The 16710-nt window shown below is 36.3% G+C and overlaps 1 protein-coding gene across 5 annotated transcripts; it reads left to right on the top strand.

The window, feature by feature from the left end:
• The first annotated feature begins 241 nt into the window (after positions 1 to 241).
• Positions 242 to 15852, top strand: LOC135584866 (putative inactive cysteine synthase 2). Of its 5 annotated transcripts, none has more exons than XM_065194365.1 (10): positions 242 to 529; positions 3393 to 3502; positions 3579 to 3636; positions 3710 to 3973; positions 4085 to 4222; positions 6534 to 6585; positions 6677 to 6729; positions 9500 to 9559; positions 9728 to 9792; positions 15529 to 15852. In XM_065194365.1, the coding sequence occupies exons 1-9, from the start codon at positions 329 to 331 to the stop codon at positions 9785 to 9787; spliced, it is 996 nt and encodes a 331-aa protein (XP_065050437.1). In that variant the 5' UTR covers positions 242 to 328; the 3' UTR covers positions 9788 to 9792; positions 15529 to 15852. The 5 variants fall into 5 exon arrangements, with proteins under 5 accessions (XP_065050437.1, XP_065050436.1, XP_065050434.1 ...); XM_065194364.1 differs by having other exon boundaries at positions 9712 to 9792; positions 15486 to 15530; XM_065194362.1 differs by having other exon boundaries at positions 243 to 529; positions 9712 to 9792.
• Positions 15853 to 16710: the final 858 nt, after the last annotated feature.

The raw sequence follows: 16710 nt of genomic DNA, 5'->3' as shown, positions 1-16710 counted from the left end.
AGTAAATAGGGTGAACCGATTTAATTTCTTAATTATAGTATTTAAAATGCTGTAACTGATTGTATAATAATATTAGGGTATTTGTGTGAAAAAATTATGTCGAGTCTTATCAGAAATATTTTTGGATTTATAAAATGATAGAGGGATTTTGAAATAAATAAAAAAAAGCGATAAATACCCGTTTCGAACGAAATGCTGAGATATATTATTGTGCAAGCGATATAAACCGCACGGGCACCGCTATCGGGCGGTTCTCTATCCACAAGTCTCTACCTCGAAGCGATAAAACTCCCCGTCTTCTCAAAACCCTTCCATAAACGCCGCGCTTATGGCGTTGCTCTCCGCCTCGATCCTTCCCCTCTCCTCCCCCCACCGCTCTCGCTTTTTCCCCTCCAGACCCTCTCTCTCCGGCCGTGTCTCGTTCGATGGCATCATCGAGAATAAGCCCGTCGCCGGCTCCGCCATAGCCGTCTCTCTTCGCTCGACGGCGGAGGTTGAGACCGTCAACATCGCCGAGGACGTCACCCAGGTCACATTCAGCTTCATTGTTTAATGAGCTCTACATATATTATTAGAATAAGCTAGGAAAGTAAGCATTTCTTTTGTAGGCTTTGTCCGAGTCATAATGTTACAGAAATAAAAAGAGTATTCATGTGCTAACCAGCAATCTAAGACTGCTATTTGATTTGGAAGCTTTTACTGCTAGAAAATATTGGTACAGTGCTTTTGAATACAGAAATATTTCCAAGGTCCATGCAAAACCTTTAGGAAAAAAAAAAAAGTGAAACAAAGAAAAATATGCTCAGAGATGGAGGTTTAAGTAGCAGTATCCTAAATGCATAATTGAAGCCTTCTCGTTCTTGATCTGTGAGCATGTTCCTGGGGTACAATCAGCCCAACTTTGGTTTGGTGCCTTGTGTAGCCAAGACTATGTTGGACAAAAACAAGTTGTAGTAGAATTCTTGCATAGGAAAAAGGAGCAACTTATAGAAGGATAATGAATTTTGCTCATAGGATGGGTAACATTTTGAAGTGGGGAGCTGAAGCTCCTACTCTGATGTTTCCTGTTCTTTTTTTATCACCCCTTAGAGGGAAGCTAACGAATTTTCATATTTTCTTAAAGAAATGGAAACAAGATATCTTGATGAGACATCTTAAAGTGTTTAAACTGACATCAAACTATATGCACTGATCTATTACCGAGAGAGAGAGAGAGAGAGAGAGAGAGAGAGAGAGAGAGACTGTTTTGGGTGGTTATGAATAGCCCCCCTACAAGCCCCTTTCTTCTCCTCTCTCTCTCTCGATCCCTCTTTGTCACTCTTATTCTCTTTAAAATTTCTCTCAAAACACATCAAATTCACTCTTAGCTCCCTTCTAAATTCATCAAGGGTCATTATGGTTGTTTGGCACAAGAAGAGGATTCAATCTCAAGATCCGGAAAAATTATTGTTCACATCAAGGTAGTAATGCATAAAGGTTAAACAAAATTGCTAGCCTAAGGCAGCTCGTTGGTTCCTGGGCATCACAACTAATATGAGGTGTCCCCAAGTAGGTGGTATATGATTCATTTTCATCCAAAATTAATAGGAGGCCTGCTCTTGATATCTTGATATTATGGATCTAGATCTCAAAACTTTCCCACCTTAGATTGCAAAATTAGCCACCAAGATCATTAATGCATATGAGGGAGAAAAAACAATAATATTGGATGGGTAATTGTAAAATTATCCAATTTAATTACATCCCTGCTAAATGTAGTTCGAGGACCTTACCATCAATCCATGATGTCCATCATTTAAAGTATGGTTCTAGAGTATAGTCCCCACCAAATGAGATCGTCGGCGTATATCTTGATAAGAAGATCGATGAGATCATGGACTGAATTGTTCTTTTAAGAAGCAATGAGACCTATATGTCGTGATATGTATATGCAACAATTGGTCTGATCCTACCAAGATGAGTATCATAAACCTTTTGGTATGCTATAACAAAAAAATGGTTTCTCAGAAATCAATTGATGCATCAAATTAGATACAATACATGGTACATCTAGGGTCTATGGAGGTTGTGGTAGATGAGATTGAACCCAAGTTTGTAGTGCAGACAATTACTGACAATGATGTTATCTTTAAGAAGGCTTGAAAACAATTGATGGATGGTAGAGTTCATATGTTTTGAATTCATGTGTAGCCATATCTCATGATAAAGGACGTAGATGATATTCCCAATGGCGACGAGGACAATAACAAAGATATAAAGCATCGTCAGTTTCATTTATAAGTATCATTGTGTGCATGTATTTGATGTAGAAATTCACATAGGGACAATGCCTTGACTCAATGTTACTTGGTTTGTCATCTACTTTATCTTTGAGTCCATACAAACATTGAATCTTGCTCACTGCTAGCTTTCGTATGCTCTTGCCTGCTTGTTGAAAACTGAAGATAATTGATAGAAGTATGGAATGAGGTGGTTGATGATGAATTTTGAATGAAACCTACTTAATAGGAGTTAAATTTGCTGAATTTTTTTTTGCAGTATTTGAGCTATCAAAAAAATTTTGTGAGCTAACAAACAAGGTGATATGATAATTTTGTCTGAATAGAGTATCTCAAATATCACTAGATCTCAAACAAAACAAACCTGTATATTGTATATTGTTCTATTATAAAGGACTATAAACTCTAATGTCAATTACTTAGGAGCTTAATATTTGGAGCCCCTTTTTTAGTATTGACAACCTCCTTACTATTCGCAATCCCTTAAAAAACTAGTAAAATAATATTTTAGTATTTATAACCCTCTAATTTTGAATTTACCCTTTCTTTTTTTCCCTTCTCCACATACCCTACGATCATCACCTATGCACCCTACCACTATAAATGCTCCCCAGCTCCCTATCATCGATCGTTGCCCCCCCAGCTTGTGATTATTGCTGATGCCCATCCCCTAGCCCGCACTCCTTGTGGATTGTCGCCCTTCGTTTACAAAGATTTCTTTGATTACAGAACTCATGGAAAATCTTGTTGGGATTAACAAAAAAAAAATTTCAACTTGATTCGCCTATCTAATTACAATTGTCTGGTTTGTTGGGGTTTTGAGTGCCATTCTGTTATTATGTCAAGTGGCTTTGGCTGAATATAGTTCTAAAAGGAATGAAGGAAGATCCAAGTATTTGGAAGTGACCTTCCTAATTACTGCATCATGCTTAACAATATAGCGATATGAACTCTTTGGTCATGACTTCAGATAGCCTCAGTGGTGTACTAAAGATTGTTGAAACATATTTTTGTAATAAAGAAATGACATAAAAAAGTGATGGAATTGCTGAAGTTTCTGTTCAGTGCCTAAGCCTCTGTGACCTCATATCTTTTATTTATACTTGCTATCAGTTAATTGGGAAGACGCCTATGATTTATCTTAACAAAGTTGTTGAAGGTTGTGTTGCTAACATTGCCGCGAAACTTGAGTCCATGGAACCTTGTCGAAGTGTCAAAGACAGGTAACTTGCTTTTGCACTTTAGCTCTTTTCAGCTGATGCTTCTGATTAACTTAGTTCTTATCATTTTATCCCTTAGGATTGGATATAGCATGATAAATGATGCCGAAGAAAGGGGGTTAATTTTTCCGAGGAAGGTATTTTTTATTTGCTTGTTTTACCTAAAACTATGAATTCCTTTAAAGATGGTGTATATGTTATCCTTTGCAGAGCATTTTAGTTGAACCGACTAGTGGAAATACTGGAGTTGGTATTGCATTTGCAGCTGCTGCTAGGGGATATAAGCTTATAGCAACTATGCCTGCATCAATTAATCTGGAGAGACGTGTACTCCTTCGTTCATTTGGAGCAGATATTGTTCTAACAGATCCTGATAAAGGGATTAAAGGAGCAGTGGACAAAGCTGAAGAAATAGTTAGCAGGACACCAAATGCATACATGTTTCGGCAGTTTGACAATCCAGTTAATACAAAGGTTCTTGACTCAGATGGATTGATTTTCCTTTTCTTTATTATGATGTTTGAAGTATATTATATGTAGACGAGTGGCTTTTATTATAATTCATACATAGCTTTTAATATACAGATCCACTTTGAAACCACAGGCCCAGAGATATGGGAGGACACTATGGGTGGTGTTGACATATTTATTGCGAGCATTGGAACAGGTGGTACTATCACAGGTGCAGGACGTTATCTTAAAATGATGAACAAGCATATCAAGGTCTGAAATACTCTTGGCCGAATCTTATATTTTATTCTTTATCCACTCTTGGCATGCGAAAACCAATAATTTGTCACAGTGCAGTCAATTTGTCCTTCAAGAATATTTCATAGGAAAGTAAAGATCTTGCTAGATAATGCTTCCTGTTAACTTTAGGGTCCAACTGTAACAACTATATGCCATCTTTTTGAGTTGTTAACAAGAGTAGAATATGCAATATGGGATAATCGCTTCTTCATTGACATGATCTTTTTGATAGTTTGTTGACATTATCCTGGTTCAAGAAGCAATAATAGTTCCCTGTTTTTTTTCCTCTAGGAGCCTAAGAGGTTCTCTATTGTATACTTGATATTGGTTAATGATTCTTTTAGTATTTTTGTAAAAAAAAAATGAAAATGAAGAGGGAAAACGTTTTAACATGTATTGATACCTGGTAAATCCAATAAAGTGCAAGTTGCATATTTTCTCATTAATTGAATATAAGTTGGAGCTCAACTATATATGATGGCACTAGCTACTTTTTTTATAATGAGCAAACCTTGCATTTATGTAATGCACTATCACATACAAATCAATATTGTAAAGAAAAATTATCTGCAAATTAAATAAACTTTGTTAAATGTTGAAAGCTTAAGTATCAAATACATGTTTTTAAGAACAAGTGGTGAAGGTTGATACATGTGATCTTCATATTTCAATTCACCGACAAATGAATCTATGATTAGCACTGGGCTTTTGAATGTGCCACTGATGCACATATTTTATTTAGTCTATGCTAGTCTAACAGATTCTAATTCAGGTCTATGTTGATTGAATTAGTTTGGTCTAACTCAGCCATATTAAAATTTGATTTTATGTACTATTTAGAGGTAAGTCTGAGCAATTTAATTACCTGTGGTTTAAGTCCCTTGGTCCTTATAAATGAAATAGTTTGTATTTTGCATTGGGTCAATTGATGGCTAATTCACTGCTAAAAGATTTCATGGTGGTTTTTCTTTATATTCCATGAAGTTACTGCCAAACCTCATTCTTAGAGTCGATAAATATCCAAATTCTGGCTGGAAGGAGGATGAAAGAGGAATAAGAGGTTTACAAATTTGTATTTCGTGTTATAAATGGTAACTGTTATACGTTGGGAACATAATCTTTAGAATAAATTCATTTCCTCAGTTCTCATTGGATGCTAGAGAAGATGGGTCTGGCTGAGGCGATAGAGGAATTGGAAGGAGGAAGATGAATCAAGAAGAGAAAGTGGGGATGAAGAGGAGGAAGCATACCTGATTTCGATGGGAGATAGTAGGCGACTTGCAGGGTGTGCATGACAGAAATGGCTCATGTAAACCAGCGGTTGATGAGTTAAATAGGTGTTTTTTCTATTTTTAATGGGTTAGATTGGACTGGTCGAAATGAGGGCAGTTTGCACATGGGTTCAGGCTCGGATCGGTACATGCTGCTCGTCTTATGCTCGCATATGCATATATGCCTTTGTCACATTTTAGAATACTACTCTGATCTTTATAAATCTTGCCACATCTTGGCTTTAAGATATGCCTGGATCCTTGTTAATATTAGCTTTTGGCTTCTTGGATTTGTGTTCTTGTGGTTGTATGCCAATGCTTCCCTTGAGACATATATCATTGCGTAGACTCTAAGAAAACCCAAATTTTGACCATTTTCATTCAAAATAATTTTTTGAGATGTTGTTAACATGTTTGTGATCATTCATCTGCTCATAGTTTTATGTTGTAGGTTCTAGCAATGTATTGTAGTTCTGCAGTTCTGATTTTATCAACTTTTTGCATGATATTTGTTATAGCTTTGACATTCATTAAAGTTTTGCTAATAATACTTTTTATATACTTGACGTGAATTGAACATCACCACTCAAACAACTTGTTATCACTTTAACAGCTTTGGTATCTACTATATTCAGTTAATTAGAGGTGGTTTCTTTCTTTGAGCCACCTTGAAAGTATTTTGACAAATCACTATCCAGCATCAGTGACTTCATTGATGCAGGGAGACACTGGCAATTTAACTTTTGCATAATGATATTTGACATCACAAACCCATGTGGCTGTCCAACATAATTTGCTTTCAGGTTTTATTCTTTATTTTCACCTTTTATATGGTTTGTTTAACCATGTATAATGTGAAATTTTTCAGTAGCATTGCCTAATATCTTGCGTGTTGCTTGAAAATGAGTTTTGCAGGAGCATTCTATTGCTCATTATGCAAGGTTTTATGTTATTTCTCTGCTTCTTAAGGACATTGCATTGTTGCACTAATGTTTCTGGAAAATTTAATCTAGGTAATTGGAGTAGAACCTGCTGAAACTAGTGTTATTTGTGGGGACAATCCAGGTAAATGCTAAATGATATTGCCTATAGAAAATGTGGTTTCTTTTCTGGTATTTTCTTCATGTGCTCACTGATTGTTTCTGATAATTTAAAGCAGGTTATGTACCAAGCATCTTGGACGTCACGTTACTTGATGAGGTCATAAAGGTTAGGAAGTCTTATTTTAACTCACATTACATGATATTCTCCCCAATGTACATTGTTAGATCTTCTAAAGCATTAATCTTCGCTCACTTGGTACATGTCCAACACTTTTGTTGACAATTGAATTCGACTTTGGAATTATTTTGATAATTACTGTGTGGGTCAATCAGAGGCAACTCCAACTATGGTTTTACAGTTGGATTTGACTCTAGGATTGACCTTGGTTGAAGAATCTTCTAAGAAAATAGGTGAACATATGCGTTCACCTGTAATTTGTCCCAGCTGATCGATTTCAGATCCAAATTACTTATTATAAATTATAATAATGCTTTTATAAATAAATTATAAATTATAAATTATAAATCAGTTCTTTAATTTTTTATTTTATTTTCTAGAATCAGGTTTGGCTCGTAAGAAAATAGATGCTTGTTTAACTCTAATTCACAAGTTATTAATGTTGGCAAAAACTATATCTAAGTGCACTTAGATTCATTCTTCTAAAAGGCAGTAGGGCTGATTTTTTTTGCCTATGAATGCTGCAATGGAGTATTAAAAAGGGGACTGGTGTGTGTGTGTTAGCACCATAATGATTGATATTGTGGGCGACTATAAATGCATCGAGGTGGTTGCTTTTGCCTAATTCTTAATTGCATCCCACATTGAGACCAATCGTACTCAGACATGAGTTGGTCAACTAAGTTGAGCCTTTCTTGTCTTTTTAACCTAGGTTCAATATTTTATTTTAGAGGAACTTTGCCTTTCTTAATCTATGCTATTTGACCTCAAGCTTTTGTTAATTTTTTCTTTACTCTAGACCAAGGATTATTAGGATATTTGCCTTCAATCAAGTGTTTTCTTGCTTTGAGGAAAGAAAATATTCTTCGAAGATAGAGAATCAAGATAAAAGTGGGAGAAAAGAGAGAACACATTGAGAATGGAGATGAAAGGTTCTAGGAGCGAGTACAGAGGAATTTTGAAGAGGAAATTTTCTTGCAAGATACTTCTGTTTTATGTCTTATGGGCTACGTAGCACACCTTTTCGCAAATTCCCCTCACCTAATATAGTACTGACGTTTTCATTCAAGCTTCTATATAGTTTTAGCTAATCCATTCTTGACAGCTAATCGGACTAGGAAAAGAAAAGTTGTATGTTAATTGGTTGCCCAATCTTATTCATTCTCCCATTACTCATCCATGACCCATTAAGACCTAAACTTCTAGGAAACCTTCTCTTCTCTGGAATTTTCTGCAAGTGTGATTTGGAGTTTGAATTGAGTTGGAAGTTCTGGAGGCCATCTCCTCCGACCGGCCATATTGGTTGCTGGGCGGATTGATTCATGCTGGTTGGTATCATCTGAACTAATTTGAGAAAAAAAGGCCAGTGACCACACTCTAGTCCTATTTGGGCTGACTCTGGTCTTGGCAACGGGAGTTAAAGAGTTTAACCACAACCTTTCAAATGGGGAGTCAAAATTCAGGCATCCCTACCATATATAGGTAGCTCAAAGTAGGGTTTATGTCCCACTGCAAAGGATCAGATTATTTAGTGCATATATCATCTTAGTTAGGCCACCACCAAGTTTGACCATGTATGGATATGGTTTAGTGGGTTAATAAGATGATCTCCTAGTACCAGCCAGACTAGGATTACAGTAGTCAAGACTATGGTTGTTGGACTGACAAATACCAGTTTGGACTGACCAGCATGCTTGGATTTTTAAATCAAGCTTTTGATTGAATCAATGTTTTTATATAGATTTAAGGTATTTTTGTGAATTTTTGACTTGATAGATGGATTGAATTATATATGATGATCATAGATTGCTTAAATTTTACGAGGTACAAGTCTATAACAATAAAAAGAAATTGTATATTTTATCAATTGTCATACCTATGTTGTGTTCTATCCTACTTCTACAAGATAGCGAGCGAGGCCTTGTGGTTGTGTACTAGAGGTCTGAAGTCTCAATTGGACAAATTTCTAAAGATGTCAGCTTGTTTAGTTGTCGAAGACCTTGACTATTAATAGCAAGGTCAATTGAGTTTTGTCTTTACAATTTACCTTTGCACAAAAGATAAAAATACTTTGACAAGATTTGTCATGCCCACATGTCTCTATGGTGTCATGTTTATGTCTGCCTGTGCCCTTGATGTATAACAAGCAGCTCATCAACGGTTTGTGTTGACTGCCATACATAGAATTTTCTTGAATTGAAGATTCTGTCAATTTCCAGAAAAGGTTCATTTCTCTGGGTAAAACTTCCAAACAGATGATCCACATTTTTTGTGTCAGAATGGTCTAGCTTGATTTCAGACATTGAAATGATTATTTTCAACATTTGAAGTAGGCATAATTTTCTTTTTTTATAAAAAATGTGATATTTGTATTGATCAAGTACAGAACAAGGCAAAATCTGCAAAATATTTTCAATTTGTACAACATAGTGGTTGTGTAAATCATCATTTTATTTGCTTTTACACTGATAACATGAACTTTCTTTTTTTGTTAACATATCTTCCGATTAGGGAACCCAAAAATTACTCTCCATTTGTCACTAATTTTAGATTTTCTGCACTATGTAAATAATTTAAATAGAATCCTTTGTCATTCATATTCCTGGACTTGCATATTCTTGATGTGGCACTGGCACAAGATGAAAGAGCTGGTTTCTATTTAGTCTTGATGTTCTAGGTGAAGTTGGTTCTATTCTATTTCTTTCCTATTTAACTTTATGACATCTTAGCACCAATCTAGTTGTTTCTTTAATCCTAGGTTACAACTACTGAAGCCATTGAAGTTGCAAGGATGTTGGCATTGGAGGAAGGTTTACTGGTAATTATGTCTGGTCTCTAATTGTTTGAAGATTAATTTCTTTATGGACGATCCATATCTTTCAAGAATAAGAAGCATACTAGTTTTTGCTGATTCTAGCAATCTTACTTTGTGCAAGTCATCGAAAATATTCATAATAATATCATTTTCAGATTGGTATATCTTCAGGAGCTGCTGCTGCTGCTGCCATCCATGTGGCTAAAAGACCTGAAAATGCTGGAAAGTTGATTGCGGTAATGAAACACATCTTCCCTCTCCACATTGCTTTTCTTCCAATATAGCATAAAGTTAATGGGTTTCCTAAAAGATAAACATGCTTTTCAAATTTTCTGCAACTCATGTAATGCACATTTTGTAGTCTACTTTTTGTGTCCAAAGGACGTTGTCTTATGCTGGGAGAACAAGCTTGGAAAAACATAGAAAGCAGGAAGCCCTTATTAATTAATACCGCAATTAGGAGAGTATAATGTGATGCATGTGAGAAAATCTAGTTTGTAAGTTATTACACATTCCGTTCTCACATAATGGTCCCTGCTTGAAAATTGGCATTTGTTGTGTGACCCCTTGGAAGAACAATTAGTGGCTACATACCGGTCCGCCCATGAACTGAATACGACCATCAATCCACATGTGATAAAAGGCTTACTTCGCAATGAGCTTGTAAACTGAGCTTATTGTCTGGTTCCTTTTCTCAATTTTTTTACCCTAATAAAAATCCTAAACTCCCATCATCCATCAACCCATTTGGTAGAATCAATGCTCCTCTCCTCATCGACCTCTTCAATCATTGCCATTGCCTCCTCTCCTCTTCGTTTACTTTGCCGTATCCTTCCCTCGTCTTTCTCTCCTCATCCTCTCCGCTTGTCTTCTTCATATCATAGTATGTACTAGTGTGATGCATGTTGGACATTTCTCGAAATGTATTCTTGATCCCAAGTCAAATGTGAAAATTACTTTTGGAAATTAAATATAATGATAAATGTCATCCAAAAATAAAAAAAAATTGGCAGGAAAATTCTTTCAAAAGACAAGCTTCTTATGTTACTAATATGTAAAAAGCGAAGTTTTCCTTTTTGTGACTATAAATGCATGCAAAGTTATTGGTATTTACTATTTAGGACCAAGAATATTGGTATAGTTGGACTAGTCCATACCGAGAAGTTTATATTGTCCAACCTCGAATTGACATGTAGATAAAGCAATTTTGCTTGGTCCAAGTACATAACATAACTAGTACATTTATGATAATTTGACCATTTTGGGTACTAGACCCATCTTAGAGATTTGTCAGTACGATATGTATTGATCTATACCGGTGTATCAACATATGGTCTGTTAGGGTGGGCTCGGGTGAGCTATGTCTCGGTGGCGAGTCAGATCGATACATACTGCTCATACCATACCGACTCGAGCGATATAGCAAGCCTTGCATATATTTTCATTGTGCTTACTTGTAATGCCACCAATGTGAGTACCAATGTGTGAACCTTCTGACCAACGCCAATATCAGTCTCATCTTGATTTTCTTTTCCTCACTTGATTCCTTGTTTCCTCTTATTTCTTCTCTACTAGCAGCCCCTTTCCATCTTTCTCTTCATTTCTTCTCCAATTGCCCCCTTTTGCAACAATTTTCTAAAATTGTTTAGACTTGGAGCCTTTCTCTCATGGGCAAATTTCTTGAGAGGAAGTTTTGCTTTTCTTCAAATGGTCGTGTTAAGGTTGTTCTTGGCTGCTTGCTTATATTTAATGAAGCGAGTTCAACCTGGCTCATATGTAGAGGATCACATTAAAGAGAAGAATTGAATTGAGGGTTCTCTCTTAAGAAGGGAGTCCAACCTCGGGTTGTTCTTGTCATTGGACTCTTTGATGCTTAAGTTAATTTCAAGTGGTTGATTCAAAGAGTCTGGAGTGAAAATTTCTACTTGTAAAACCTAGAGAGCATTTCATAATGGTAGGGTTCTTATAGGAGAATTATAATTATGGAATGGTTGGACGAGAAGTTTTAAGAATGAACCACTATCGTGTAACCAGTGATTTCAAAAGGTGCTCGGACGATGTGAGGCTAGGCCCGAGCGCCTCGCAAAACCCTCAGGAGCAGTGCTTTATTGATGTACTTTGTCAGGTGGTTTGACTTATAACTTGGTCAATCGAACCAACTAACGTAGTGACCTGACACCCCCCAACCCCCTCCCTTGCCTGACCTTGTGAAAGAAAGTAGAGGTGAAAGTGAAACCCTACATCCTCGCCTTTGTTCGCTTCAACCGTAGCCATCAGAAACCTCATCTGATCTCATTCGTCATCACTGCAGCTCGTCCGTTGTTGCAGCTTGTTCGCCGTTGCAGTTTGTTCGTCTCTGCAGCTCATCCGCTGCTATAGCTTATCTAAACCCTAAACCTCATCCGTCGTTGTAGCTTTGTCCACTGCTGTTGGCAACCTCTTCTATTGCCTTCATTCGCTTTGTTTGACGTTGTAGCTCCGTTCGCCGTCATCGACAACGTTGTCTGCTGCCTTCGTTCGCCGCTATAGCTTCATCAGTTCGCAGTTGTAGTTTCGTCTGCCACCCTCTCCTTGCCCCACCTTCCTCTATAGTCGTTGGTCATTCCTTCCCCCACCTTTCTCAGTTCCCTCTTTATAACTATTTTGCAGAAAGATTTGAGCCGTGATTAGATTAGATCAATAATCAAATGGTATCAAAACAGGTAAATTGCTATCTTTTTCTTCATGGCACCCTTGTGTATTGGCATGAGGAGTCACCATGTGTGCCATCACTAGAAATAACAAGAAATCAGAGCATGTGGGTGAAGGCTAACAGTCGCTCGGCCTCTATAGAAGGCAAACTTTTTACCACGGCGACCTTTTCTTCTATAGAACGCAAACCAGTAAATTGTTTTCTTTTTCTTTAGGCATGACTTGATTACATCTTGAGCATGGTTGCTTCATGTTGGAGGCATGATCACTTTTTTGCTGTGCATCAATTGCAGCCATGAATTGTTCATCTACCAAATTGATTCGCTTCAATTTTTAGTGCTAGGATGATTCCCTCGAGCGCCTAGTTTACCTGAACCAATGAGGAGTCACCATGCGTGCCATCACTCAAAACAACAAGAAATCATAAAATGTGGGTGAAGGCCAAGGGTCGTTCAGCCTCTATAGAAGGCAAACTTTTTACCTCAACGACCTTGACTTCTAAGAAATCAAGCTTTAGCCTCTGAACTGTATCATAATACCTAAACACGTCAAAAAAGAACAATCCTTAAGCATCACTAGGTTGTGAAAATAAGTTCCTTCCCATGTCCATCTTATACTCTGAGATTGAAGACGTCACTAGTTTGATCATCCAATCTTTCGACACTGACTCCTTCCGCCTTAATAGCTTGGGGCTAGTTCATCCTTTTTGGAGGATGTGGAGGTTGAAGTGGTCTCTTCAGGCAATAGAGCACTAGAGAAAATGGTATGCTTCTTTTATCGAGATTCAAAGATTGAAATTGAAGTGCTGGACCACCCAAGTTTCTGGTTCTCTATCCCACTCAAACTCGGAGGATGTGTACTCTTCTATAGAAAGATCCTTTTGTTTGAAGTTATCAAACTTAAGAAAAACATCTTGCCTATAGTTGTTAGGAACATGTTTCTTCTAAAGTTCCCTCTTCCTTTTCTCCCATATTAAATAAGATCCTTTCACGTTCATGTTCTCTTCTTTTGAGATTTTTCCATCATAAAGATGTATGCCTTTTCAATTTTATGGCAACAAGCATGACTATGCAGTGTCATCTAGGGACTTCAATTTGTGAAAACTTTCTTCTAGAGCACCCATTAGGTAACTTTTTCAAGAATCAAATCGAATTCTGTAAGATGCCTTTGATTCCTGACTCAATAAGCTTTCCAATGATGTATAATTCATGTTATATATATATTAGAAATAATCTCTGAATTAATGTGAAATGAGTATTCTTGATTTATTAAAAACTAAACAATTAGTGTGATTATATTGACTTCTCTGAATTTAAATTCTGAAGACACTCCTATGTCAGAGGAGGCGATAGAGGCGGGGTTAAATCTGGAATATATGTGCAGATCGGATTGACTGAACAGAAAAGAATCGAACCAAACTGGTTCAACAGAAAAGAACGGTATCATGAATTCTGCATTGGTGCCGATGTCATTTGACCTAAAGAATGAGGGCATTTTCGTTCAAATGGGAAAATAGGGGCACCCCCCAAGGTAAAAAGGAGCTGTCTGTTAAAAAGCCAATAGTGAAGGGATTTTTTGATAAATTGCCTATCAACTTTTAATTCATTGGATCGTATTAGGAAAGAATTATTTGTAAAGGGACGGAAGGGAAAATAGAGGGTAATGTTGGGATTTTAAAATATAGTGGTGCTCCACCAGAAAATATGAAACTTGAGTGTTCCTTGGAAAAAGGACAAAACCATCGGCTTTTTCTAAGGAATGTTTCTTATAAAAAGTGATTCACAAATTGATGTACAATAGTCTATTAAAATGAATTAACTTGGTAGTTTCTTATAGAAAGGCTTTAGTTGGCTGCACAGGGAGCCACCACTGGTAAAACATAATTATAAAAAGTGACTAACAAATTGCACAATAATCTATTAAAATGAATATACTTGGAACTTGCTCAGTGGAAGGCTTTAGTAGACTGAAAACAAACCTGAGTTTAAGCTGGCATATGACAATGTTCATCTGCTACAGGTAGCAGCCTAAAGATGGGCAACTTTAGCATGGAGTTTTTAAATTGATCTGGGATGCTATCAGTAAGTAGGTTAAAAGAATCAACAAGATCATAAAATAAATATCGACAAAAATGCATCTATGCAAGACTTCCAGGTATTGTTGCCGAAAGCTAGATGGTCGGATATCCTATAAAATGATGAAGATTCTTTCTAAGATTTCCACGCATGAAAAGAAAAAAGAATTCTTCTAAATATGCTATTTGCAGAATCAGTCTGCTCTTGGTGAAAAGGTTGTGGTGCAAATTTTGAAATGCTCCAAGCCTCTTCCTCAGTGTTAGCAGTGAGAAGCAAGAGAATATATCTCTTTCTTGTCATGTTTGGGCCTGCCAAAGTCTTTTCCAGCGTGGGCTAAGAGAGAGTTCAAAACAACCCTTCACAATAGGAGTATAACATACTTAAGGTCCCAGTCACATGGATGGTCCAGTAAGGGTCCCAAGTGCCAAATCAATAGTCAGAGATCACTTGAGGCCTTAAACAGCGTCTTAGCTAACACACCACCAAGTTTGATGGGTCAGCTACTACTCCTAATCAGACCAGAGCTGCACCATTCTAGATTGAATATCCATTAGGAATGTCCTAACAGGACCAAACGTGGCTAGGTGGAGTAGGGGATAAACGTAAAGGAAATTTGCTAGAAGTTTGATTTATTGATGGTGTGGCTGAGAGCTGGGACCGTTGACAAACAGCCAACGACTTAATACATTTCCTTTTTCTAGTTCCACTGAAACTCGGGAGAATGTCAGGTATTGTATATGCCTGGGAGTAGAGTTCCCATAGCTAAGTTACGTAGCCCTTGAGATACAGAATTAAATTATTCTTCCAAATGCAATCTCCTCATTTAGAGTTCCTGTTTACTATTGTCCCTTCTATCTTTCCTATACCTATACTCAAATCTCTTCTCTCCGTTTTGCTTCTTTTTACTCTATCTTCAAGGGCACTATCTTCATCCAACATAAGAAGACACTCCATAGGAAACAAATATCCTACATAAAATAGCCTCTCCAAAGTCAAAGGAATAAGAGAAAGCTGCGACAATCATAATTAATATATTTACTATAAATATGGTATAACATGTGAAAATTGATCTTCAAATCCTCAACAAAAAAAATCAAGGCAGATGCTTTTTTGTTATGCATTCAACTTGAATTGTGCATTTTATTTCTATGCTACAATGACAGACATCAACACAATGTCCATTCAAGCTATAAACCACAAATACAGGTTATTTTTCCGAGCTTTGGTGAAAGGTACATCTCCACAGTTCTTTTTCACTCTATTCATGAGGAAGTCAGGAAGATTCAGAAGTAATATTCTCAATGTCAAGGAAACTGTATCACTATAGCATGAACAACTGAAGGGTACCGCTGCAAGGCACTAGCACAAATCTTGTGGCATATCTGACTAAGCAATTGAATTGTATCTCTGTTTAGCGGATAATGTAACTGTATTTCGGATGGTGCTTCAGTAACAATTTTGTTTATGTATGAATCAAATTGTCTTTATTATATTTTGGCAAGAAAATATGGAGCTTTAGGTTTGGAATTAGCTGTTTAAGGCTTACTGTGCCATTTGTTAATCTGGGGATGATCCACATGATTAAGGCTTATATTCTGTCATTTGCTGGTAGTCTCTTTTGTGTTATTTATTTATTTATTTTTGTTGTTTTGAGGAATGATCGATATGATTACTGATTGCAACACTATAATGTTGTCTAAGACTTTTCGTTTTGATGCTTTTCTTATAGGAAAATTGTCTAGTATGATTTTTAAAAACTTTTTTTCCAGAATTATTAGAGCTTTGTGGAATAGTTAGATATTTGAAATCCCTTTCAAATTAAGATTCGTTAATGCTCGCTCGCATGTGAAGTTTGTACTTGTATATGCATTATTTGGATATTTCGAGTAATCTTGTGACGAACTTAAATTATTCTTTTGGCCCACATTTATCAAACTTTTCTTGAAGAATTTTTTTTTTTTCTGAAAGGCTGTTGTTTCTGTTTAAAAAATAAATATATAAAGCTGAAAGAAAAGTCCCACTTGATGGGTTATTTTATCAATTGGTGTTTTGCACCAATTGATAATATATATATATATATATATATATATATATATATATCAAAATTAAATTATATTTTTTTAATGAATCTAGGTTGAAAAAGAAATCGAATTGAATTGGAAAATTCATTTAATTAGTTTAGGTTTGAACTTTTATCAAAATTGAAGATTCATAAATTTGGAGCCTATGTGGATTTACATTTTGTTGGTTACCCACTTACAGTTGAGCTCAACCAAGTCATCAAATAAACAGTTTGAAAGGTAAGGCATAAGTTCATCCAACTACACACTATTTTGTTGGATATATGCTTCTCAATTTGGTTATAAATGAACCAACTATAACTTTGGA

This window comes from Musa acuminata, chromosome BXJ1-8 (genome assembly GCF_036884655.1).
Source record: "Musa acuminata AAA Group cultivar baxijiao chromosome BXJ1-8, Cavendish_Baxijiao_AAA, whole genome shotgun sequence".
In the NCBI taxonomy this organism is placed as follows: domain Eukaryota; kingdom Viridiplantae; phylum Streptophyta; class Magnoliopsida; order Zingiberales; family Musaceae; genus Musa; species Musa acuminata.
This window is presented reverse-complemented; position numbering and strand designations above follow the sequence as displayed.

What these genes read in the sequence shown, in the direction of transcription:
- LOC135584866 (XM_065194362.1), top strand. Translation starts at nt 329, where the DNA reads ATGGCGTTGCTCTCCGCCTCGATCCTTCCCCTCTCCTCCCCCCACCGC. An exon ending in TGTCGAAGTGTCAAAGACAG is followed by an intron (nt 3,503 to 3,578) that starts GTAACTTGCTTT and finishes TTTATCCCTTAG; the next exon opens with GATTGGATATAGCATGATAA. An exon ending in TGATGAACAAGCATATCAAG is followed by an intron (nt 4,223 to 6,533) that starts GTCTGAAATACT and finishes AATTTAATCTAG; the next exon opens with GTAATTGGAGTAGAACCTGC.